This window comes from Hemicordylus capensis, chromosome 1, assembly GCF_027244095.1.
Source record: "Hemicordylus capensis ecotype Gifberg chromosome 1, rHemCap1.1.pri, whole genome shotgun sequence".
NCBI lineage: Eukaryota > Metazoa > Chordata > Lepidosauria > Squamata > Cordylidae > Hemicordylus > Hemicordylus capensis.
Window position 1 is genome coordinate 355,474,360 of NC_069657.1, and position 25,928 is coordinate 355,500,287.

At 42.6% G+C, this 25,928-nt stretch overlaps 1 protein-coding gene across 2 annotated transcripts in view; it reads left to right on the forward strand.

Moving 5' to 3' along the window:
• VTA1 (vesicle trafficking 1) overlaps positions 1-16,916 on the forward strand; it is a 54,412-nt gene extending 37,496 nt beyond the window's left edge. For both annotated transcript variants that reach the window (XM_053290039.1, XM_053290029.1), the window contains exons 6-8: positions 3,340-3,510; positions 11,507-11,587; positions 15,813-16,916. In XM_053290039.1, coding sequence (XP_053146014.1) covers positions 3,340-3,510; positions 11,507-11,587; positions 15,813-15,958 — 398 coding nt within the window. In that variant the 3' untranslated portion in view covers positions 15,959-16,916. The remainder of the gene's footprint in view (positions 1-3,339; positions 3,511-11,506; positions 11,588-15,812) is intronic.
• The last annotated feature ends 9,012 nt before the right edge of the window (positions 16,917-25,928 follow it).

The following is a 25,928-nucleotide window of genomic DNA, read 5'->3' on the forward strand; positions in this document are numbered from 1 at the left end:
CAACAATCATGTGTTGGATTGAGAGATGGTGATTGGATTGAGATGGTGAAAGCTACCCCAGATCATAGCTGTGTAGGGATTTGAACCTGGAATTCCTATGACAAGGTCTAACATTATAGCCATTGCACTATACTGCTTTTCTGAAAAGACCACCTTATTGTAAAGTCACTATTCAATAAAGGTTTTGCAAGTGTCATATGACTACTGCTTCACATACCATCTAAGCAATGCGGGTGGTTGCAACACCCTCCACCCTGCTGCATCTGTCTAAACACGGCTGACTCGATTGGACATAATGGGTATTATACAACTGCTTTCGAGTAACTTTATGATTGATTGGAACTGCCCTTTTGCACAACACAGTCAGCATTGTTTACACAGATGCAGCAGTGCACATAGTGCTGCAACTGCCCGCCTCGCATGGTATGTGAGCTGCTACAATTAATCATGTGAATCATGTTTAGATTTGTCTCAAAAGTAGGCAGACAACACATTTTGATATACAAATCAGAGTTGTCAAGACTTGGAATATAATTTAACCATGTGGAATTTGCTTTAATGTGGACCTATGTCCTTGAATCCATCTATAAACGGAACTATAAAATGTACAATTTAACTTGTGTTGTATTTAACAAGCTTTTAGCTATGAGCCTCCAGCTATAGAAAGGGTTAAATATCTAACAAAACAAATACAACTTTTACAAGCTAAAATAAATTTGCATTGTGATCTTGTTTATATTGTAACTTTGCCACAATCCATTAATGTAACTTTCTTAATCTATTTCTGCATAGATACATACTGTATACATTTGAATGCTGGCAATAAGAGCGATGGGTACCAAGGGGACTACCGATCTGAGTACTCTATGTTCAGCCATGTTATGGGTCCCGTTATTCGGAGGATCTCACATATGAGAAACCCTTGGCGATGAAGGGTTGGCGTGAGACCCCCTCACATTTGGAAGAGTCCACATTCACGCTCACCTCAGTGCTCCCCGAGAGACCGTATTGAGCGTTGAGAACCACCCCCTTCGACACCGGTGATGCCCCAGAACGCTTTGATACCGAACACTCAGGATGACAACCCGGGCTTGCCCTTGGGGTCGATGCTTGCAGCACAAGTCTCTTTGGCTCATCTGGAGCCTGATTATGAGAGCAATGATTGCTCACAGGCTTCGGAGGCGGTTTCTCTGGGATCATCGCCACTTGGTGTCCAGTCAGACTCGAAACCGACCTCCTGTATATGGTGTATGTGACACGAATGTCCTGGACGGGCCCTCTCCTGTACTTGTTCCCTCAGTTTCCTCTCATCCCGAGGGTCTTACACAAACTGCGGGTGGATCAGGCCAGGGCAATCTTGGTCACCCCGTGATGGCCCAGGAGGCCTTGGTTTCTGACCCTGCTGCACTTGGCGGTAGACTGGAGACCCCTGCCAGACCTGCTAACTCAGGAACAGGGACGGGTGCTACACCCGGACGTTCTGTTGCTTCATCTGACTGCATGGCGGGTCCTGCCAACTTTCCATTGAGAGTTAAGGAAGTGTTTGTGGCTGCTAGAAAGCAGTCCACACTGATGTTGTATGATCACAAGTGGACTTGTTTTACTTCCTTCGCTTCCCAACATGGGTTTGATGCATTTAATCCATCTGTGCAAGATGTATGTAACTATCTATTGCCCCTTAAGGAATCTGGTTTGAAGATTTCATCTCTTAAGGTATATTTGGCTGCCATTGTGCACATTCCCCTTCTGACCAGGCTTCCTGGTTTAAAGACCCAGTAGTAAAAAGTTTCCTGAAGGGTTTAACACACATGTTCCCAGATGATCTGGTTATGTCACCGGCTTGGGACCTATCAGTAGTCTTGGCTGGTCTACTAAGGCCGCCTTTTGAACCATTGGCTTCAATTGATCCCCATCTCCTGACCTGGAAGGTCGCCTTTTTGGTGGCCATTATCTTGGCCAGGCAGGTGAGTGAGTTACGGGCCTAAGGGCTGACCAGCCGTCCTTTTGGTTCCATAAGGACAAGGTTGTACTCAGGACAGATGTTAAGTTCCTGCGCAAAGTGGTGTCCATGTTTCACTGTTCGTCCCCACTCACTTTACCGGTGTTTTTTCTGAATCCTTCATCGGATGCAGAGAGGAGGTTGCACTGCTTCGACATTTGAAGGGCATTGTCCTTTTACATCCAGAGGTCTGCTAAGTGGAGGAAATCTCCCTCCTTGTTCATTCTCTATGGTATTGGCCCAGTCCATGTCTAGGTGGATTGTTTCCACAATTGAGCTTTGTTATCAGTTGCCTCATAAGCAATTGCCTGCAACGGTTAAGGCACACTCTGTTAGGTCCGTGGCGGCCTCTGTGGCCTTTGATTGGACGGTCCCGTTGGACACTATGTCAGGCAGCTACTTGAGCTTCGCCCCATTCATTTATCTGTCATTATGAAATTGATACTAGGGCATGGAATGATGCTGTGTTTGGCAGGAGTGTCCTGCAATCCATTTTCAGTTGATGTACTCGTTTCTGAAATAAAAAATTCTGGCAGATTATATTTGCTTCTGTTCTTCCCTCCTCCTTGGGTGCTCGCTTGTTATGTGCTTACTTGTGTAGAAGACGGAGACCACGTCAAAGAACTACAGGTTACTCACCTGTAACATTGGTTCTTCTAATGGTTATCTGTACTTTTACACGCCCTCCCATCCTCACCATGGGGTTCACTGAAGCTGGATTCTGTGACTGAGGGGATAAGGAGTGGTGCAGCCGCATATAGCGGCTGGGGTTCCCGCCCAAAGCAGGAGAATCAAGCTTGTTAGATTCCAACGAGGTCTGCGCAGGCGCATAGCCCATTTGTGTAAAAGTACAGATGACCATTAGAAGAACCAAAGTTCAGGTGAGTAACCTATAGTTTTATGAGCCATGAATAATCTGCCAGGATGCTTCCCATTTCTTTCACTGACCCTCACAATGATCTTGTGAAGTAGCTCAGACTGGAAGTCATTGACTTGGAGACAATGATCCTGTTAACTGGGCAAAGAGGCATCGTTTGAAAATGGTGTTTGTCTTAATATGTAGCTGGGGGAGAGCAACTGTTCCTAGTACTGCATAGCATCTCTCCAGTCACTGTTGCTGGCATCTCCCTTCTCTTTCTTTGAAATTCTGACCTCCTTTGGGACTGGGAATCTTTTCTTCATTCTCCCCCCCACCCCCCGTTCTTTTGGTATGTAAACTGCTTTTTAAACTTTCTGTTTAATATACAACAGACCCTTATACTAGTAATTGTATATTTATGAATACATGAATTGGAATTGGGGGAAAACATCTCAACTTGTCTCTGTTCTGTTCTTGCAAGATGATCAAAATGAAGAAGATGGCTCCCCTGCACTACCCAATCAAGAATCACAACCATCCTCATCTACATATGAATCAAGCAATGTGCCTGCAAGCAGTTACACTGGCATACATATCCCACCAGGTGCTCATGCTCCAGCCAACACTCCTGCTGAAGTGCCTCATAACACAAGTATGTTATTTGTATACATTTCTGTTGCCTTTGCCCCATTTGTCTCTTTTCCTCAGTAGGAGTCTGCACTTGTCAAAAATAAGAGCGTGCTTTTTTCTTTTCTTTTTTTAAATGTTGGTCTTCTCCCAGAATATTTTTAGAGCCTTATTACATGCATAATACATAAAAAGTGACAGACACATGTGATGAACAAATATTAATTCTGGCTCACATAAAAGAGAGAATGAAAATACGTGGGCGGCTCTGATGCAGCTCACAATAAGACCTTTCTCTTCTCTTCCGGTAGTCATTACCAATATAGTGTAAATCTATACATGTTATTTTCTTGTTCCAAACCCTTTCAATATCCCTTCTACTCTTGGACTACATTAGGGACTTCCTCAACTTTCAGAGAATCACCTTGATTTTCATTTTCAGGCAGAAATCAAGAATCATATTTTTTTAGTAGGCTCTTTTCGTTTTTTATGAAATTCATGTTAGAAAATCCTTGCTTACAAAACTATATTGAACTGAAGACTGAAATAATCCTAATATCCTGATATTCCTTCAGTTTTCTGTAAGTGTCTGGCGCACTATTCCAAATGTGAAATACAATTTGAATCTGATCCTTTATAACGCCCTCTGCACCTCTCACTGGCTTCTGGCTGTGCAGAGTCCTGACTCTCACACATTACACATATAGTGCATTTAAAAGTGTAAAGAAGTAAAGCACAAATGTTTGATGTAGATATGGTTACGCCAGGATGACTTTTTATTTACTGTAAGACATACTAACAAAGAGCTGCATACGGGTACTTAAAGAGCTGCAGGCTGCAGACCTCTGCCCTAGAGTTAGTGAATGTATGTGTATATGTCAGAGACTTAAGTAATTAAAAAAAATCACTAGGTGTTTCTGCTGTTGAAATGAATGTAAGTTGTACCATAACACTGCCATTAGATTGTATCTTTAAATCCATACAGATTAGAAGTCCAAGATAAGATAAAACTGTAGTATATGCACCTGCATAATCAGTCTGTTACTGATATTGTTGTTCTGATACCTTGATCAATTAAACTCTTTGTATACATTTATAAAATCTCTGTGCACTTGAAAAGTATGGCCGGGATCCTAAGAACCACACACAACTTGTTCCATACACCCAAGGGGATGTTCAGCATGTCTGTTTCGTAGAACAGCTGTGAATGATGCAGGCAAAGCTTTTTTTTATTTTTTAAAGAGGCAAAAGTGAAAGGGCTGTTTCTGAAATGGCATGCGCCATAGGTACTCCCTGCAATGTAATGTGGGATTGGCTTATTTGGCTGTATTTCAGCAGAGGCAAAAACATCTTTGCTTCAGGCAGTGAGGTCACTCACACAATCAAAAACTGTGTTCTACCAGGTTTTCCTCGTACTTTACTTCCACTCAACTAAAAATTGGGAACACACACAGCTCCCAAACCCAGATAAAACACAGTTTTTGATTGTATGAATGACCTCATTTGGCTTTGAGTTAATGGAGGCTTGGTGCTCTCTCTGCTTTATTTGTTTTTCTCTCTCTCTCTCTTGAAGTATTTGTGTTTGCTGTTTGTTAAATTTAAAAAATGTTAGGCTGACATCTTAACTCGGCAGTTGGGCAATGAACAATGCACTAGCACAAGAAGATTGCATAGCTACGCTAAATCATGGAGATCTTCAAAACTGCACTGTTGCCAGGGGCACTTTTCCCCCCGGATTTCCAGGCCGAAGTTCGGTGCTGGCCCATGCCAGTTGGCCGAGAGCAACTGGGCGGACTGTGTGTGGGTGACTAGCCTGTAACCCGCCTGATCTCTTCCCCAGAGTGGCTGCTTTTGTGGTTGGGCCACTGGGCCAGGCCGGATGAGCCCTGCCTGGCCTCTCATATGGCCCACCCAGTGGCTGACTGTTGCCTGTGTGCAAGGCAGTGGCTACCTTCCTCTCACCTGCTTGAGCTGCTTCCACCTGTGCACAACATGCATGATGGTGTCAGGCTTCAGGCATCTAGCAGTTGCCCTGCTGGAGTCGCGTGAGGAAGTGGAGCAAGCGAGGCAGCAGAGCAGGCGAGAGGCAGGCAACCACTGATTCTCCCACTCTGCCTCAGAGGCTTCAAAGCTCCCCCAGCCCAGGGCAGCACCAGCTGAGGCAACAACCTCAGCTGCCTGTATGTGGAGCGAGGGGAGAGGCATTGCTGGTGGCTGAGCACCTCCAGACCTCGCCAGGATGCCAGCAGAGGCAGGGACCAGCAGGACTGAGTTGCCTTGTGCACCCGCGCAGAGTGTTCCTTCCAGTCCTTGCCCAAGAAGCTGTCTCCTCTGCATCCCTACACCAGAAGCCGCCCAGCAGCAGCCTGGCTCCCTTGGGCCTTGCCTGTAGTTCACAGGGCATCTGGCTGTCCCTCCCAAGCATCATCATCTTTCTCCTTTGTTTTCCCTCAGCACCCAATTGAGCCAGACTGACTTCCTTGCCAAGCAAAGGCACTTCCTTTGCCTTTGCGGGTCAACCTCACCTGCTCAATGCAGGGACCACTGTGAAAGGGCTCGGGCCACAGGAGGTTTGGGCCCGTGGCCTATCCCAAGCGATCTCGGGACTGATGCACATTGCAGATCACATGCTTGATTTGGTCTTTCACTCTGATCAGGGTGATGTTCCGTGGGTGGGGACTCCTGTGATTTCCCCATTGTCATGGATGGACCACCATCTGGTTAAGGATGGACTTACAGTCACTTCCCACCTTTGCAGGGGTGAGGGACCTATTAAGATGGTCTGCCCGAGAAGGTTATTTGATCCCATAGGATTTCAAGAAGCCTTGGAGGGATTTAGTGTTGGCTCTGCCGGCTATCCTGTCAATGATCTGGTGGAAAGCTGGAACAGAAAATTCACTGGGGCAGTAGACATGATCACTCCTAAGCGTCCTCTCTGACCCGCTTCAAAATTGGCCCCTTGGTATACAGAAGAACTACGGGGGCTGAAGTGGTGAGGTAGATGACTGGAGCGCAAGTGGAGGAAGACTAGACTCGAATCCGACAGATTACAACATAGAGCACATTTGAATAGCTATGTTCAGGCAATACGTGTAGCAAAGAAGCGACAAGGAAAACCTGGTAGAACACAGTTTTTGATTGTGTGAGTGACCTCACTGCCTGAAGCAAAGATGTTTTTGTCTCTGCTGAAATACAGCCAAATAAGCCAATCTCAAATTACATTGTAGGGAGTACCCTATGGCGGATGCCATTACAGAAACAGCCCTTTCACTAGACTCGAATCCAACAGATTACAACATAGAGCGCATTTGAAGAGCTATGTTCAGGCAATACGTGTGGCAAAGGAGCAATTCTTTTCTGCCCGTATTGCATCCACAAGTTCACATCCGGTGGAGCTGTTTAAGGTTGTGAGAGGGCTACTATGTGCCCCTCCTCCCTTGAATTAGAATCTGGAACCATCGATTGCCTGCCGTGATGTGTTCAATGAATTATTTGTGGGGGAAATCTCTCGTATTTGGGCCGACTTAGATTCTGTCTCCAGTTACTTCAGTGTCTGATGTGGAGTGTCCAGCGACTCCTCTTGTGTGGTTAAGTGGGATCAGTTCCAGTTTGTGACTCCTGAGGTTGTGGACAAGCTGATTGGAATGGTGCAACCTACCACTTGTCTTCTTGACGCTTGCGCAACATGGCTTATACTATCTGGCAGGGCGGTTGCTGTAGAAGGCCTGGTAGAGATTATAAATGTGTCTTTGAGGGAAGGCAGGATGCCTCCTTGTCTTAAGGAGGCAATTATTAGACCACTTTTGAAGAATCCTACCTTGGATCCCTTAGAGTTGAACAACTACAGGCCTGTTTGCAACCTTCCGTGGCTGGGCAAGGTAATTGAGAGGGTGGTGGCCTCCGAGCTCCAGACAGTCTTGGAGGAGACTGATAATCTAGACCTATTTTAGACTGGCTTTTGGGCGGACTGTGGGGTGGAGACTGCCTTGGTCGGCCTGATGGATGATCTCCAATTGGGAATTGACAGGGGAAGTGTGACTCTGGTGGTTCTTTTGGACCTCTCAGCAGCTTTCGATACTATCGACCATAGTATCCTTCTGGAGCGTATGAGGAGGTTGGGAGTGGGAGGCACTGCTTAGCGGTGGTTCTGCTCCTATCTCTTGGGCAGGTTCCAGATGGTGTCCCTTGGAGACTGTTGTTCTTCAAAATCTGAACTTTTGTATGGGGTCCCTCAGGGCTCCGTATTGTCTCCAATGTTGTTTAACATCTACATGAAACTGCTGTGAGAGATCATCAGGAGATTTGGTGCAGGGTGCTATCAGTATGCTGATGACACCTAAATCTATTTCTCCATGTCAGCATCATCAGGAGAGGGCATAACCTCCCTAAATGCCTGTCTGGAGGAGGTAATGGGCTGGATGAGGGATAACAAACTGAGACTGAATCCAGATAAGATGGAGGTACTCATTGTGCAGGGTCGAAACTTGGGAGATGACTTTGATCTGCCTGTTCTGGATGGGTCACACTTCCCCGGAAGGAACAGGTACACAGTATGGAGGTGCTTCTGGATCTGAGCCTCTCCCTGTTATCCCAGGTTGAGGCAGTGGCCAGAAGTGCCTTCTGTCAGCTTTGGCTGATACACCAGCTGCGTTTGTTTCTAGAGATAAACGACCTCAGAACAGTGGTACATCTGCTGGTAACTTCCAGATTGGATTACTGTAACGTGCTCTATGTGGGGCTACCCTTGTGTTTGGTCCGGAAACTACAGCTGATTCACAATGCAGCAGCCAGGTTCATCTCTGGGTCATCTCAGAGAGACCATATTATTCCTGTACTGAAAGATCTACACTGGCTTCCGATAAGTTTACGGGCAAAATACAAGGTGCTGGTTACAACCTATAAAGCCCTAACCGGCTTGGGGCCTGGGTATTTAAGAGAGCGTCTTCTTCGTTATGTATCCCACTACCTATTATCAGGAGAGGTCCGTCTGCAGTTGCCACTGGCTCATTTGGTGGCTACTCGGGGACGGGCCTTCTCCGCTGCTGCCCCAGAGCTTTGGAACGTGCTCCCTGCTGAAATAAGAGCTTCCCCATCTCTGAAAACTTTTTAAAAGTCTAAAGATGCATATATTCACCCAGGCTTTTAATTAAATATTGTTTTAACAGTTTTATCATTTTAAAATGTTGTTATAAAAATTCAAATGTTGTAATGTTTTAACTTTTACTATGTCATTTATTTTGTTTTAACTACTATTTTAAGTGTTGTGGGGTTTGGGGTTATTTATTTTAATCAGTGTTTTCGCTTTTTTTTTTTTTTTGTAAACCACCCAACAATGTGAGTTTTGGGTAGTATAGAAGTGTGTCTGTGTTAGTTAGTTAGTTAGTTAGTTAGATAAATTAATATAATATAATATATGTTATGTTTATGTTATGTTTATGTTATGTTTATGTTATGTTTATGTTATGTTTATGTTATGTTTATGTTATGTTTATGTTATGTTTATGTTATGTTATGTTATGTTATGTAGAGATGTGCACGAACCATCCAACTGACAGTTCGGCCGGAGGGTTACCTTTAAGGGACCAGGACCGCTATGCTTCCCCCACAAAAGGACCACTGAACCAGTTGGGCACATCCCTAATGTTAAATGGCATGTTGAAATGTTTCTGCTAATGCATATTTGCATATACTGTGGGTTCAGTTGCTCTTTGTGCCCTCAAGAACCCATGTGTCATGGTGTTTGTGTGTGTGTGCTCTTGAGCATGTGCAGAGTGCAACTGAAGACAATATTCCCTGCATATCAAGAGACTAGAAGAAAGGACTAAGATGTGGGTGGTGCACTTCTTCTGTTATTCTGGGGGTTGGGGTCTTGGAGTGGTGGTGGGGGGTCAGGGGTGAGAGAGAGAGAGCGTGTGTGTGATGGAACTCAAAGAGGGGTCTGTTGCTTATGTCAACTGTTACAAATGGTTTTCTGGGTGCGTGCAGGTTGGTGGCGGCGGCTTGTACTCATTCCCTGCTTCTGTTCAAGCCAAACCACTTCCCCATCAAATAGAGAAATAGAAATAAATGTGAAAACTATGGTTTGGGAAAGAAAATACACTGATCGAAGTTTTGCTACGGACCTTTCTTTTTCTTCTTCTCATTTTTCTATTCCTCCTTCCTCTTTATCTCTTTCTCTTAAGTTCTCTGTCCACTCTAATTCCCCCTTTCCTGTCCCCCCCACCATTAGAAATAGTTTGGGAGACACTAACAGGTTGGTGGATGGTGGTGGAGTGGGTGGGGTCTGCAAAGGCCTTTAGGTGGTGATGATTAATTTGTAGCAGGGCAGGGAGTGGAGCAGGCTCCAGCTGGGGTGGGTGGGGTGGGCGAGAGGCCTCCAGAGGCCTTTAGGTCCAGGCTCCAAAATTACCTAGGTGCACCACTGACTGTTGCACAAACATATGAAGTGTGCCATAGGTTCCATACCGGTTGTGCAAAGGCAGACATGTTTACATGAGTGCAACACTAGTCTGGAACACAAGCTTCAGACTTTGCACAACTAGCCAATGCAGCAGCTTTGAATTAGTTTAGTGTCCTTGCAAAGTGCAGCATTACGATGTCAGCCATTGTGTTTAATGCTTTAGATAGCCACTTTGGACTTTCTGTGAGGAGAAAAGTGAAATATATACTTAAAAAAAATAAAAATAAGTCAAAAAATATCACTAAACATGCCCAGGTCCTTGGGTATACTTGAAGTATTTATTGGATTGTAGCCTAAGTGTAGTCATTTGTTTTTTTTAATTGAGGGGAGAGATACAGATTTTCTTAGCAGGAGGGGGAATAAAAAAGATTCCACTACCCCAAAATGAGGTTAAATTAAATATGTGTATGTCAGGGGAGAAAACAAAATAATTGTCTTGGTATGATTACACAGATGTAGAGATGGAAAACATAAAATGCCCGAATATACATATACCAAAGTTGCAATCCTACACAGTTATTTGAGTGTAAGTAATACTGAATAATTGGATTTATTTCTAAGTAATGCTGTCAGCCTTACAAGTACAGTAAGTAGGAAAATAGTTGTGGTGATGATTGTTTGAAATACTGAGTTGGGTTCTAACAAAGAGCCCATTCTTTCTTCTCATCATCTCTCAGCCCAGTAAAGGAGCTCTAGAGTAGGCCATCTGACCCTTTAGGGACAAAAGAATGATACTGCTATAGTCCATGTTTCTTAATTCTCTAAACTTTTTCTCGACAGAATCTGCTTTGCAGTGCCTGTGTGTGGTTTGGGTTTTTTTAATGAGACATTTGTACACTAATTTTTGCATATTTGTAATACAGCTGTAGTGGGCTATTCTGAAATTGTATGAAAGTCTATCTATATTTGATATATGGATATCAAATATTTAATGATGGTTAATAATAATAATAATAATAATTATTATTATTATTATTCAATTTCTATTCCACCCTTCCAAAAATGGCTCAGAGCGATTTACACACAGATATAATAAATAAATAAGATGGATCCCTGTCCCCAAAGGGCTCACAATCTAAAAAGAAACATAAGATAGACACCAGCAACAGTCACTGGAGGCACTGTGCTGGGGAGGGATAGGACCATTTACTCTCCCCCTGCTAAATAAAGAGAATCACCACATTCAAATGTGCCTCTTTGCCAAGTTAGCAGGCAACATGTATTGCCTGTTATTACATGTAATTAAACATGTATTAGAATGTCTTAAAACAAATGAATATATTTAAACTTGATTTAAATATCTCTAAAATTATTCTGAAACCTTATATTTAGTTCCAATTCTCAAGAGGTTGTAGGTACTAGTGATGAAAGGTTATGGATCATAGTAAGTTTCTGTTAATATTTAATTGGTTTGTAATGTGTTTTTTATGGCCCCTTTCAGCATATAGAGTGCTTTATTATTATTCCGTCTTAACAGCAATATTGGCAAGTAGATTAGGCTGGAAGGCATTGATTTGTAAGGATAGATTTATAAATATGCACATTATCTTTTGTATTACAGGTGTGACAAGCAGTACTCTTCAACCCACTCCTCAAAATATTCCCATAGTAGATCCTTCACTTTATAATGTCCAACCTTCAGGTAAGAGGTTTTGTTTTTTCCTGCTATGATTTGTATTCTTTGAAAAATATTTGCTGCAATCCATTGACATTGGTAGAACTTCAATGCACATTTAGCTTGATCTATATTTGGAAGCAAGTCTGACTGAGTTCAGTGGAGCTTGCTCACAAGAGCAATTTAACAATAAAAAAAGAGTGCTAGGGTTACAACCATCCTCTTAAAAGAGACCCAGTAATTCAAGTAATGTTTGTAAAATAGGGAAAGCATTGCCAATATTACCACCCTTTGTTACCTATACTTGCACATCACAGGTAGTGCACTATGAAGGTGGTCTTGCAGAACCAGTAATATTTGTAAATAGAGAAATGCTTGGAAATATAATCTGCCTTGTAGACCTTGGGCTGTTCAGTCATACAATTGAAGAGCTAACCAAGATGTAATTAGATTTCCTTGTGCTGTGTAGAATGAAAAATGGAGGAAGACAAGAATGGTGCCAGCTTTGAGAAACTGTCTGAGTATTACATTCTTCCTTTTGCCTATACTCCCTTAGTGGCTAAGGACAGCCTAGGGGCAGATTTGGCCAGTGAGCCAAATATTAAATGTTCTCCCTCAATTATTCCCAGAATCAAAACATTGATTTATTGTTGACATTATTTTAATATTTGACCAGACATTGACAAGATAAAGTTTGTTGCAATGTGCAAAGAAGCTCCTGGAATGGCTCTGCCCAACAGCAATGTTCCGATGAAAGGGACCTTGATGAGCAGATGTGGCTTGAGGGTCTTGGCTGTCTGCCTCTGTACTAGACTTATTGGTGGATACTTTTTCATAATTAGTGCACAACAAATTTTAATCAAATTCTATATGCCCAACGGTTGCATAGATGACAGTGGCTCACATTCTGTGCAGTGTTACAAGCACAGAACAGGAGCTACGTCCATGGAAGAGGCTTCCATGACACATTTCTGAAGCCAAAAAGTACTTTTGGAGAGAGGAGAGAACAGCAAAAATCACTCCCCTCCCCCTCAACTTTTGCACATTTGGCTGCTTAGCAATGCTCTGAGCTGAGCTCCAATCGAGCCTCTTCCATGGACGCAGCCCTTGTTCCACACTTGCCACACTGTGCAGAATGTGAGACAATGAAACTTGGACACTGCACTTTTCCATTCACCAGTGGAAAGTCATTTTTGTGCAACTTATTTTGTGAATCATTTTAACACTTATAAACACCTGGGGTTTCTTTTATGCACTATGTGGTAACACAATAATATGACATTTAAATGTTTTAAAGCCCCAAAGAGTATCTATCTATATATTTATTTCTCCTAGGCGTACCAGTCGCTAATCCCATGCGTGGCAACTCTCGCGAGAAGCTGCCGGACTAGCGACAGGACGCAGAGAAAACGGCCACTGGGATGAGGAGATGGTGGCGGCAGGCCCAGCCAGGCCGCAGGAGGAAGCGGCAGCAGGAAGGGACGGGCGGGTGCTGGGAGGGAGAAGCAGGCCGTTGGAGGCGCATTTGCTCTGTGCCCTGCCCAGCCAGTTTTAAATTAATTGTGCTGCTGTTTGGTTACTTCTGTGGTAATTTAAAAGGGTGTATTTCTTTGAGTGTATTTCTGACTGGATCCTTCCACCCTGTCTTATCAAGGGCCATACATGCTTCTGTACATGCATTCTCGCTAATCAAGAGTTGCATGGTAAAAAGGTACTATACACTGGTTCTCATTCTGAATATGTATATCCATCACTTGAGGTTACACAAACCTTTCCCATTATGCATCTGATGAATGTAGGCTGTAGTTTACAAAAGTTCATATCACAATATTTTTCTTTAATCTTTGAGGTACCACAAAACTCTGATTTTGCAACCACAGACGGATACAGTTTCTGTTCTGGGATAAAAGTGCATGGTGGCAAATTCTATAATCTCATTGGAGCAAGCATGGTGCCAGTTTTTAAATAGACACGAGTTTTGTCGGACCCCTGTTGGCATTTTAAACATTTTTTCCTTTCTTGCTAGCCTTTCTCCCTGACCTAAGTGCATTTTCAGCTTCTATATCAGCTTCCTAACTACCTAGCTGAAAGATTCATAGCTGGTAGAAGTTAACTCAGGACTGTCACATTTCAGTAATGAATATAACTACTATACTAATATTATCCTTGGATTTGTAGAGAGTCGGGCTTTTTGCAGCCTACATAAGGCATAGTTTACCCCATGTGTCAACATTTTTGGTATTTCAGAATTTAGTCCTTTCAAATGATGGAGATTAAAAGCAACTACCACATATACTAACTTTTTGTTTTTCTAAATGTTCCTTTAAAAAACCGCTCCAGTTTTCTCTCTCTCATTTACAAATATTGTAAGCCTTTTCCTGAAATGTTGCTATAATAGTGTCTGAATTTAGGCCTCATAATAATAAATAAGAACTTTTGCCAACAAAGCATGTAATAGAGTAGGTACTGTAAAAATAAGATTAGATTGGTTAATTTAGGCTTTGCTCCAGTAAATCAGTTGAATACTGGACTGATGCCTTGGCTGTTTTCTAAAAGAATGATTTTCAAGTTGCTTTTGGCATCATAACATGAAAAACAAAATGTCCTTGAGACAGTCCTTAGGTAATTTGTTCTTGCCAAAGGGAGGGGAGGTCACCATTGACCAAAGTTTAGAAGTTAACTGACAATACAGTCATCTGGTAATGGATCTGTAAACTAATATTTTTTTTAAGAAATACAAAACCATTGGTAGCCATCTTGGCCTTCTGTCTTGACTGTTACAAATAGGCAAACTCTGGAACTTTTCCAACATGATCAACTTTTTCTCTCTCCCCACACCATTGTTTTGCTCAGCCTCCAGTCTGAAGAAGCAGTCTGCAAAATTCAAACGCTTGCTCACTGCTGTGACATTTTAATTGTTTCCAATTAAGGCATTATCCTACTTTGGACTTTTGAATGTTCATTAGTTAACATTAGCCCCAACAATTTGGTATTCAATTTGGTCTATTTGACAGAGATTTCATACTTTACACAATAATAATAGGTTGAGGTTTAATACCATGGCTGTTATATGCAGTGGGCACAGACACGCTGGACTCCTGTTGAATTAAATGGGGACTGAAGTACACTTCCTTTTCTCTCCAGTACTTAAGCCTGTCTTGTGGGCTTCTTTTTTCTTTTCAGTTCTAGGGGTAGGTTTGTTTCAAACTCTGCATCAATATATATATACCAATATATACCACCAGCCCAAAGTTTCTTCTTCTCTCCACCTGTGTGTTTGAAACGTCCTACCCTTCTAGCTACCCTCTCTGCATCTCACACTGTTGCTGAGTGTCCCTGAGTCCTTTTAAATATAGTCCTGTTACTTGCCACAACCAATTTTTTTCGGGCAAGTTTTAATGCAAAGTAGTTTTCACAAACAGAAAGCAATCAATATGATTTCTAAATTTAAAAAAAACTTAAAAGGAAAAAAACTTAGTCCACTAAAAGCCACTGAGACAAAACATCATGTAGAAAAAGATTGTATCCCACCTTTTCTACAAAAACCTCCAGGTAGCTTACATGGGTTCTTTTTCTCCCTATTACAAAGTAGAAGACTGGACATAAACTTCTGTTTTATAGCAAATTGTATGTTGAGATCTCTACAGTATCAAATCTTACCAGCTTTGCATTAAGTCTGGAAAGTGAACCCTCTTTTATAGTTTTATTTAAAATGAGTATATCACTTCAGTTTGCCTCTAATACAAATAGGTAAATATATCTCACTGTTTATATTAATTTGCTGCTGCAGTAATAATATTGAGAATATGTTTGGTTCTCTTTCACCTGCTAGGGAACAGAAAATGTGTTGATGTGCATATCTTTCATCAGAGGATGAGTGTATCTTGTAACAGGGGACGTTCCCATATCTAGACAAATTATACAGAGGCGGCATGAATGGCCTCTGTTGTGTTCCATGCTGGGGGAGGGGGTGGTGGTGGGAGGAAATGTAAGGTTAACGCATGAGGCATTGTCCTTGTTTTTGTGCAGATTGTAACATGATTACCCTTAACTGACTGGCATTTTTAAAAGCCTTCCTTAGTGGCTTCAGATAAAGGGCAAATCTCTCTCAAAGTATTGGCTTACTCATAAAGGGTATCAGACGACTTTAGAACTTACCACTGATATTTAACTTTTTTTTTTCAAGTGGTTAAGTAAATATGTACTTAATGTAGCATCCCTACATCCTAGTCATTTATCTTTATTTTCACAGGGGAAATTCGTTTGACTCCAGAAGACTTTGCCAGGGCTCAGAAATATTGCAAATATGCTGGCAGTGCTTTGCAGTATGAAGATGTGAGCACTGCTGTACAGAATCTGCAGAAAGCCCTCAAGCTACTCACTACAGGCAGAGAATGATCCCATTGTCCACCCGATTCATGACTTGCGCCTAAAGAACTAACAGTCCATTACTCTTAACTTCAGCCTGTCAGGGAAACATGGTTGTACAAAAGCTTTTGATTTCTGTGACAAGAAAACAAACTCTGTATCTCTATCAAATTCTTTCTGTAGTCTGGGCTAGAGAGTCTTTTGGCAGAGGAATAAGAACCATCTGGCTATAGTGGTTTGAACTCAAAATGCCATTCCTAGGCAGTTCTGGGCCAGTGCTCCAGATGGCTCCAACACTGATGCTGTTTGTGAAAACATGTTTAATGTTTACATCTTGAAAAACAAGCGGACAAGCTTTGTGTTAATGTGTATTTGGAATTTCTCACACGTATTGGGTTGTTTTGGAAACACAATTTGTTTTTATGTGTAGAATTCAATAATGCAGAGAGAGAGATTATGATATGGCAAGGGGAGGCTTCCCACCTCCCTTCTAACTTGTCAAATCAATTTGGAAACACAGGAATTTTTCAAGATACATCAAACAAACCATTTTAATGGTTCCCAGTTCTAGCAATAATCAAAGCTGCATGGTTGTGTTACTTTCCTTGTTTTTCTTTGCATGGTTCATTTCATTTTTTAGTACAAAAGGAATCGGCACATCCCAAAAGAAGATACCCTGACCTTTGAGAGCATTTTCATTTAGTTCTAAACCTTAGAAAGATACCATGGCATATCTAGACTTTGATGTTGAGAAGTTTTGGTGGTATTTTTATTTACATCTAGTGCTCATCTCTGGTAAGGTTGCTACACAAATTTTAAAATTTAATCTAATCCTTGGCCCTGGACTGTAGACCCCATTAAAGAATTGGACCCTTGATATGTAGTGTGGAATTATTAATCTAATGTTAAAGTGGATCTGTTCTGTTTAACAATGAATTAACATAATTCAGTTTTAGAAGTGAATAGAATAAAGTTTTCCTGAATGACACTTTATATTCAAATACACATTTTCTATATAACTGGGTACGTGAAATGGTCATAGACATGACTTTGAGAGTGAATGGGTCATCCTAATACTGTTGCAGAATGGTTGCTCTAAACTTTGCTGGCAGTAAGTAATAGTATGTTAGGAACAGTTATGGAAGCTGCAAACAAGTAACTTTTTCCTTCCCTATAAGTTTGACTCTGACATAAGCAGATCACTGTAAAGGTATACAGGAGAACTTCATTAATCGCAGACTCAGTATCTGCAGTTTTGCATATCATCCGTTGGGTAACTGACACCTTACCTCAGTATACACATGGGAGAGGTTAACCTTGCATATCCACAGGTTGGGGCTGGTCAGAAATGACCTCAGAGGAATGACCTCTTTGTGTAATCTAAAAATGAAACACAAAGAAGGCACCAGCAACAGCCACTTGAAAGGATGCCATGATGGGACAGTTGTTCTCCCCCTGCTAAATATGAGAGTCACCACTTTAAAAGGTACCTCTTTTCCAAGTTAGCTGTATCTCTGTTTTAGCCTCTATAAAACAACAGCTCAGTCCAACAAAAATATCGGCACTCCCGCTGAATCTGACCCAGCACTCCCAACCTGTTACCTGGAAGGAGCAAAGTTTGGTCCTCCTGATAGTGTCAAAATTTGATATTTGGGGCCATGCACATGCTTGACAGTACTGAGCTTCATGGACCTATAATCCAGCTCAGAGTAAGGCAGTTTCCTGTTAATATTTCAGAGCACTTTTGTGGGAGAGGCAATGTGGAGGGCTACAGACAAGGAAAATCAGTGACCCCTGTAGGAAGCCAAGATCTCTGGCTCCAAGCTTATATTTTGCCTTAAACATTGTCACTCTTTCGTAAAGAGCTATTTCCCTTCAAGGAGTAGTATTCATTTTACTATAAACACTGCTGCTACAGTAGAGATGAATTTTGACTTTAATTACTGCCCCATATACTGTCCTTTCTGTTTAGTTTGCTTGAATTTGTAGCACTAACGTTCAAAGTAACCTTCACATTCTCTGTTCTGTCTATATGACTGGAGGAACAAGTTTGCTCACTTTAATAAAACCAGGCGAAATGTTCTATATAGTGCTTTTCATCCAGATAAATGTTGGAATACTTAACAAATTTTCAAAAATAGAAAATACTATGTTCTCCAACTTTCTCTGGCACTAGTTGAATATGGAAAATGAAAACTAGTGGTCTTGCCAGTGATATACAACTGTTTTTAAGAACTAAACTGTAACAGGCAATTGAAAATGCTATGGAAATAGTGAAGGCTAGATCATTGAGAAATTGTCCTGGAACCTGAACTTTTGCCTTTAAGTAGCATAGGATCTTTATATTTACTCATTTTCCACTTGATGGGTACTGCCTCACCCATATTTCAAACTGGCACACTGTGGGAACCTGGTCTAATGCAGACCCGGAACCGTGCCACCTGCAAATTCACCTCGCTTTCCCACAGTTACTTGATTGGAGATTCCAACTTCTCAAGAGGCTAGCCCAATCCTACATTTCTTAAAAAGCATATCTGAACTTGCAATGCAAGGCATTGAGTTTACACACCATAATTATTGCCTGAACATCTTATGCTCTGCACTTTTAACTTGACCATTAGAGTCCTGACATGTCTTTAAATGTTTATTCAGAATCAGCAAAGGTGGCACATTAGTGCCCTTTACATGTTCTCCCAGCCAAGTGGCAGACATTTCTCTTTAAGCATATCCTACACAGCTGGGCGAATGTTGAAATGACCCAACCAGGGATTGAGGAGTGATTGTGTGGGTTTTTCCTATGGAATCAGCATCACAGAGCTGGATCATTCTGTTTTATACTAGCTGTACAGAAGCTGCTTATGGATAAGCAGTTTCCACATGGCTGGAAGAAAAAGCACACAATCGTCATGATTTTTTTAAAAGGCATACCTGTTTGGAGGATGGAACAAAATATCCAGAACCAATTTCCTTCCTCTAGCTTCTGTGAGTTACTCTGTTTACACAGGATAAAGAATTCTGAGCATTGATTCTATTTTCATATCAAAGGTCAAACCATTTTAGTTTTACTTCCTGATCCTTTTGCATGCCAGAAATCTAGGTGAAATCCATTACCAAGTGAAACTGTGTTAGTCTATGTTCTATATTTTAAAATCTAGTTGTTCCAAGACTTTCTAAGATCTTAAGATCCCTGTTCATTCTCTGTCCCCTACCACCCTGTTCTCTCTAGTGAATAAAAACCTAACAGCAGCACCTCCAATGCATTCTGCACGCTTAGGCTGCAATCCTCCAAAACATCAATGCGGTTTTTAAAATTATTTTTCATAATGCTGTTACAAAATAGGACCTATAACTACTAAACAGGCATATGTATTATTACCATCCGTTTCTATTGTGTCCCCCCAGTAAAGTGGTCCCTGCAGGAAGTCAAGTATTTGCACCTCTTAGTCACCACTCATGACCAGCAGAAGCACCACTTCAGGTTCTAGTAAGGGACTTGGTACAGGGAACAAGTTAAGGTCTGTTCATGGACATATTCAAGATTTGGTTGCAACAAAGCAGTATATATTAGGAGCATTTGCTGACCCTTCTAATCAGTACTTCAAGTACTTATGAGGAATAACCACATGGAGTTTGTAATACTGGGGGGAAGAAGCAAACTTATACGATATATCTAAATGGGGGTTCTCACACTGTTGCTCTTTGGAGTTAAGTGTTTCCAAGGGGAGGAACCTTTCTGTTCAAAAACTATTGTACTTGAGCATCTGTTTCAGTTGAGAGCACAAAAATGTGAAGTGAGAAGCAGACTGGAAACAAGTCAGTGGAATGTATTCCTAAAGTTTGTTAAGTAATCAGGCATAAGACTGTGAAACATGTCCATGTGGCTTTACTACCAAAGTGTGCTGTTCGCACAGAATCAGCCTGGCTGGAATCACTGAAATAACAATGTCCAAAGATTACAGCGATGAAGCTTGCAACACAGTTTGACTTTTCTGTCATTGTAAAAATCCATTTTTGATCCAAGATTGCCCTAATGTTTCCTTTTTCTGTTATAGGGTTGCCATCATGTATGACATAAAATAGTGCACATGACTGCTACCAGAACCAGAAATGTACAATGCAAATGCTTCTCCACCATCTAAGAAATGGTGCTTGCCCCAAAGCAAAGAGTAAAGGGTGTCCCAACACTGCAATCTGTACACTCCCCCTGCCTGTGCTTGTTCATGTGTTGTAGAGACCAGAAGCGCTCCTCCTTCCTGTTTACTTATTACATTTTCTCTTTTACTTTTGTTATGAGATGCTCCACTTATTTTTTTGCCATGTGCATGATATAATAAGATTAAGATGTACTGTAATGGTTCAAGTGTCATCTGAATTGCAGTTCTATTCAGTATAGTGAATATGTTTGTGTCTCATTGAAAATAATGGAAAACAGACTATGCCTTTTGAAATTTCAAAATAATAAACGGCTTAAGGAAAGGAGCATGACATATTCAAAGAATCAAATTAAACCATAGCGTGACTTTCCAAAATTCCATAGGATAAAACTGGCTCCCTAGACCATTTAGGAATGGATGCAAAGCTGTATGGCCTTTTTGCATGCTATTTTCTGGGGTGGGGTGTGTATGTGTGGAGCTGCATATTTGGACCCGCAGCTGCTTTGACCAGAGTGACAGCACAAAGCAGCGGGGCAGCAACTAAGATCAGCACGGGGTGGGGGATGGGTTTCATTTTCATTTTTTCCATCCCCTAAAGCAGCTGCCAGATGGAGAGGCCTAGAGCAGCTGTAGTAGCAACAGCAGCAGCCTTGCCTGGAAGGACAGTGAAATCTACTTCCTAGAGTGACTCTTTCCTGGGGGCCTGGGTATATGGCTCCATGGCTACTTCAGTGATGGATCACCTCTGACGGGAATGACTCCAAAGGGGATTACACCTTTGGGTTGTGCCGAGGGTCAGTGGGCCTTTTGAAGGGGTTGAGGTGTGTGTCTATGATTGCCCTGTGGTGAGGGGAGAGAAGCGGAGGCTCCCCCGCTCCCTTGGCCTGTTTTGGCTAATATCAAGTTGGTGTGTGTAGTGTGAGGTGAGGGTGCATTAGAGCAGCACTTGCTCTGGACTTGCCTCTTGTGAGGGGGCATTTAAATATGTTTCCCTTTTTGGCAAAGAGGAATGGTATTTTGAGGGATGAGGTATTGGAGTGACTGTGGTGCTTTGCTATTGGAGGGATCACTCAGCTCAGGAGTGCCGAGAGCATTTCTGGGCTTGGGTGGATCTGCCCTGTTGTGTGATGCTGTGCAAACTGTAACTGGTCACCTTTGAGGTGGTGGAGATTGAGGTAGAGTTGGCTGAGGAATGTCTCTAGGGCAGTAGAGGAAGGTGGGGGGCAGGCAGAGAGAGGGAGACATGGTGGTGGCAGTTGGGCAGGCCATTCCCAGGAAAAAATGTCCAGACAATTGAGGCATTTTGTTGGCCCTTCTCTCGAAACTGCAGGCCTAGGGAGTTCTGGGAGCAGTCCCTCTAGGCGGTGCCTGCTGAATGCCGGGTCAGTAAATGCTAAAAGATCACTCATCCATGATTTGATTCTGGATGAGCATACTGACTTGGTATGTGTGACAGAGACCTGGTTAGATGAGATTAGGTGGGGCTGGTCTCTCAGCTCTGTCATCCAGGCTTCCTGATCCTGCAGCAGTGGCAGCCCTACCTTGAGGGGCAAAGAGGGAAAGTGCTTCAGGGTAGGCCTCTGAGATACAATGAGGATTTTCAGAAGTCCTATTCACACGTTAGCCCTAATCAGAGATTATCCAAAAAGAAGCTGTACCTGAGTACAAGCATCAAAAATGGGTCTGGAAGTCCTGACCCTGCCCGTCACTCACCTCCCCACTCATGCGTGTTCAAGCTAGCATTTGGACTAAGCTGGGGAAGAGAGGGAAACCAATGAGGTGTTACCATGCAATTATATTTGAACAAATGTCACAGCTTTGTTTCTTCGCTTCCAATTGCTTTGGAATATTAACAGCTTTTCAATTTGGAAGCGGAATTGAATTACATTGCATTCCACTTGGGGTATGTTAGCAATAATTTGTATAATTATATCCATAAATAATACTGTAAAAGCATGACCCCAAAAGCCAAAAGGAAGGTTCAGTGGAGTTCACAAAGGTCTAGAACTGAAGGTGTTACTCCTGTCCTTGGGTTTGAGGTGCTGCTACCACCACCACCCAGTCCTAGTACTCTACTTAATACTCTTTCTTACAAATCCAGATCCACTCCTCACTTCATGAGACTCTAAGGTCATCCACACAACCTTCTGAGCCAGGAAGAGTAGGCTGGGGGGAGGCAGGAGAACACCTACTTTCTCCATAGACTATCCAGAGGTAATCTGAGCTACACGATTCACACCCAAACAACGCACTGCCACGAGCCATGTGGCATTCTGGAGGCTGGGAAAATGCATCCCAGCCCCAGATATCCCACCATGCACTGCACAACGAGCACGGTGCATTGAGGTATCCTGTGAGTCAGGTGCTCTAGACACCAAGCTCTGTTTATGCTTAGACTGTGTACAGTCCGAGCATTCACACAACAGGAACTGGGTAAAAAGGTGTGCTCACACCCTTTAACCCAGGTAAAAGCTTGGGGTAAATTGCCAGTCTACCCAGGGAGGCAGCACTGGGATTGGCCTTGATCCCAAAGCACATGAGCAGCACTACCCAGATTGCTACTCATGTTGCAAAAACGTGAAAGAGACTGGAGTGATGTTAAGGTTTCCACTGTACATATGGTCACATTTGACAGATTTTCTGTAAGGGTCATAGTGTCTGGTGCCAGATGGCTTTTTATGAGGCGGAGAGTATAGAGAGTATAATTCCCATAATGGAATTCACTTGGAACAGGAGTGGTGAACTCCAGCTGTTGTTGAACTACAACTCCCATCATCCTCAGCCACAATAGCGGAAGGACCATGTTTAGGAAGGACCTCTTCTAAACAACTGAGAGGAACAAGGACAACCTTCATTCTCCATGACAGCAAAAGCACCGTCAGCCTGCAAGTGAGATTCCTCAATTGCATTCCTGAGGATCTCATCTACACACTCCTTTGACTCCCAAAGCTTCTCCAGGTCAGCCACCTTGGCTTTGAAGTAACGAACTTGTTCCCTGAGATCCAGGAGCTCTTTGCACCAAGCACACACCCAGGACTTCTGCCCCTCAGGCAGATAGTCATACATGCAACACTGCAATACACTAGGAAGCATCCCCTCCCCTACTGATTCGACCTTCATAACTGATTTGATCTGATATTTAGAATATATAGGGCTTTTTAACTAGAAACTAAGTATTGGGAGCAGTTGTCAGCTAATTAAAGGTTGTAAGAATTGTTCTCCAAGAAAATTGGAGTAGGGTACTACTTACCTTATTGAAGGTGGACCACTTGTGTGCCTGTCCACTGAGTTTACTGCCAAATCCCCACTAAATTCCTACAAAACTCCTTTGATACCTGTTTGCAAACTCCTATTCGCAATTTTCCTCTGGTCTGAACATTGTCTTCAAGATCTGCTGGCAATCTGACCTACTTCAGGAATGTGACCCCTTCCACAAGCTCTAGTCACTCACCTGGAACTAATCCCCCACTCAGGCTAACTGTTCTTGCTCTGTTAAACACACACTGCAAGCCATCTGAAGGAGAACCAGCATGACCTCTGCAAGGGCAAGTTTTGCCTCACTAAACTTTTGGAGTTTTTTGAGAGAATCAACAAGCATGTTGATAAAGATGATCTGGTTGACATAGTATAATTTGACTTCCAAAAAGCTTTTGACAAAGATTCCCATGAAAGGTTCTTGAGCAAATTTAGCAGTTATGGAATAAGGAGACAAGTTCATTTGTGGATCGGTAACTGGTTGAAGGACAGAAAACAGAGGGTAGGAATAAATTGACAGTTTTCATAATAGAGGGGAGTGGGGTCCCCCAGGCACCAGTACTGGCACCAGTGCCCTTTAACCTCTTTATAAATGATCTAGAAGTTGGGGTGAGCAGTGAAGTGGCCAAAACGGCAGATTACACTAAACTATTTAGGGTAGTGAAATCCACAACAGATTGTGAAGAGCGCCAAAAGGATCTCTCCAAACTGGGTGAGTGGGTGACAAAATGGCAAATTCGGTTCAGTGTAAACAATTGTAAAGTGATGCATATTAGGGCAAAAAAAAACCCAACTTCATATATACGCTTATAGGATCTGAGCTGTCAGTGACTGACCAGGAGAGGGATCTTGGGATCGTGGTGGACAGCTCATTGAAAGTGTTGACTCAGTGTGCAGCAACAGTGAAAAAGGTCAATTCCATGCTAAGGGTCATTAGGAAGGGGATTGAAAATAAAAATGCTAATATTATAATGCCCTTATACAAATCTATGATGCGGCCACATTTGGACTAATGTACACAGTTTTGGTCACCATATCTTAAGAAAGATATTGGAGAACTGGAAAAGGTGCAGAAGAGGGCAACCAAGATGATCAGGGGCCTGATCAGGGGATGATCAGGGAGAGGAGAGCTGGTCTTGTGGTAGTAAGCATGACTTGTCCCCATAGCTATGCAGGGTCTGCCCTGGTTGCATATGAATGAGAGACTTGGTGTGTGAGCACTGTAAGATATTCCCCTCGGGATGAAGCCGCTCTGGGAAGAGCAGAAGGTTTCAAGTTTCCTCCCTGGCTTCTCCAAGATGGGGCTGAGAGAGATTCCTGCCTACAACCTTGGAGAAGCCGCTGCAAGTTTGTGAAGACAATACTGAGCTAGATAGACCAATGGTCTGACTCAGTATATGGCAGTTTCCTATGGAACACCTTCCATATGAGGCTAGGCTACATCATCTGGGGCTCTTTACTTTGGAAAAGAGTTGCCTAAAGGGAGACATGATTGGGGTGTATAAAATTATGCAGGGAGAGAGAAAATTTTCTCCCTCTCTTACAACTCTAGAACCAGGGGTCACCCCATGAAACTGAAGGTCAGGAAATTTAGGACCAATAAGAGGAAGTACTTTTTCACAAAGCACATAATTACTCTATGGAATTCTTTGCCATGGGATGTGGTGATGGCCAACAACTTGGATGGCTTTAAAAGGGGCTTAGACAAATTCATGGAAGACAGGTCTATCAATGGCTACTAGTCTGGTGGCTATGGGCCACCTCCAGCCTCAGAGGCACAATGTCTCTCAAAACCAATTGCAGGGGAGCAACAGCAGGAGAGAGGGCATGCACATACCTCTTGCCTGTGGGCTCCCCAGAGGCATCTGGTGTGCCCCTGTTTGAAACAGGATGCTGGCCTAGATAGGCCTTGTGCCTAATCCAGCAGGACTGTTGTTACGTTCTGCTCACCAATGACGTATAAACATGTTGTGTGAATAGCTCCGGTACAAAATTTACTCCCTAATTCTGGAATTTGCTATTCAGAGGACATTATGGCATAAATTCTTAATCACTATAAATATGAATATTGAATGGTCTGCAATAATTAGACAGCAGGAAGATAAATCTGCATTTGTGGTCAATATAAATGTGTTCATTACAATATCCATCCAATTACAATGTCCATCCAGTCTGAGGCAGATATGGATCTCGATCCTCCTCTGGAGTCACTAACTGCTAACTGAGCAAAGAGGCACCTTTTTTAAAAGTGGTGGTTCTTTTTATTGAGCGGGGGGGGGAGCAACTAGCCCTATCCATCCCCAGCACAGCATCCCTCCAGTGGCTGTTGCTGGTGTCTGTCTTATGTTCCTCTTTTAGATTGTGAGCTTTTGGGGGGACAGGAAGCCATTTTATTTTGTTTTGTTTCATTTTGTTTCTATCCATCTATGTAAACTGCTTTGGGAACATGTTGAAAAGCAGTTTATAAATATTGGTTTTAATTGCATGTCATAAAGCTGAACTAGAGCTGGCTTCAGAGCTCTTTCCAGGACCAATCAGCAGAGGTGGGGGAGGGCTACTTGGCTCGCCTGGGCCTCAAGAGGGAAAGGGGC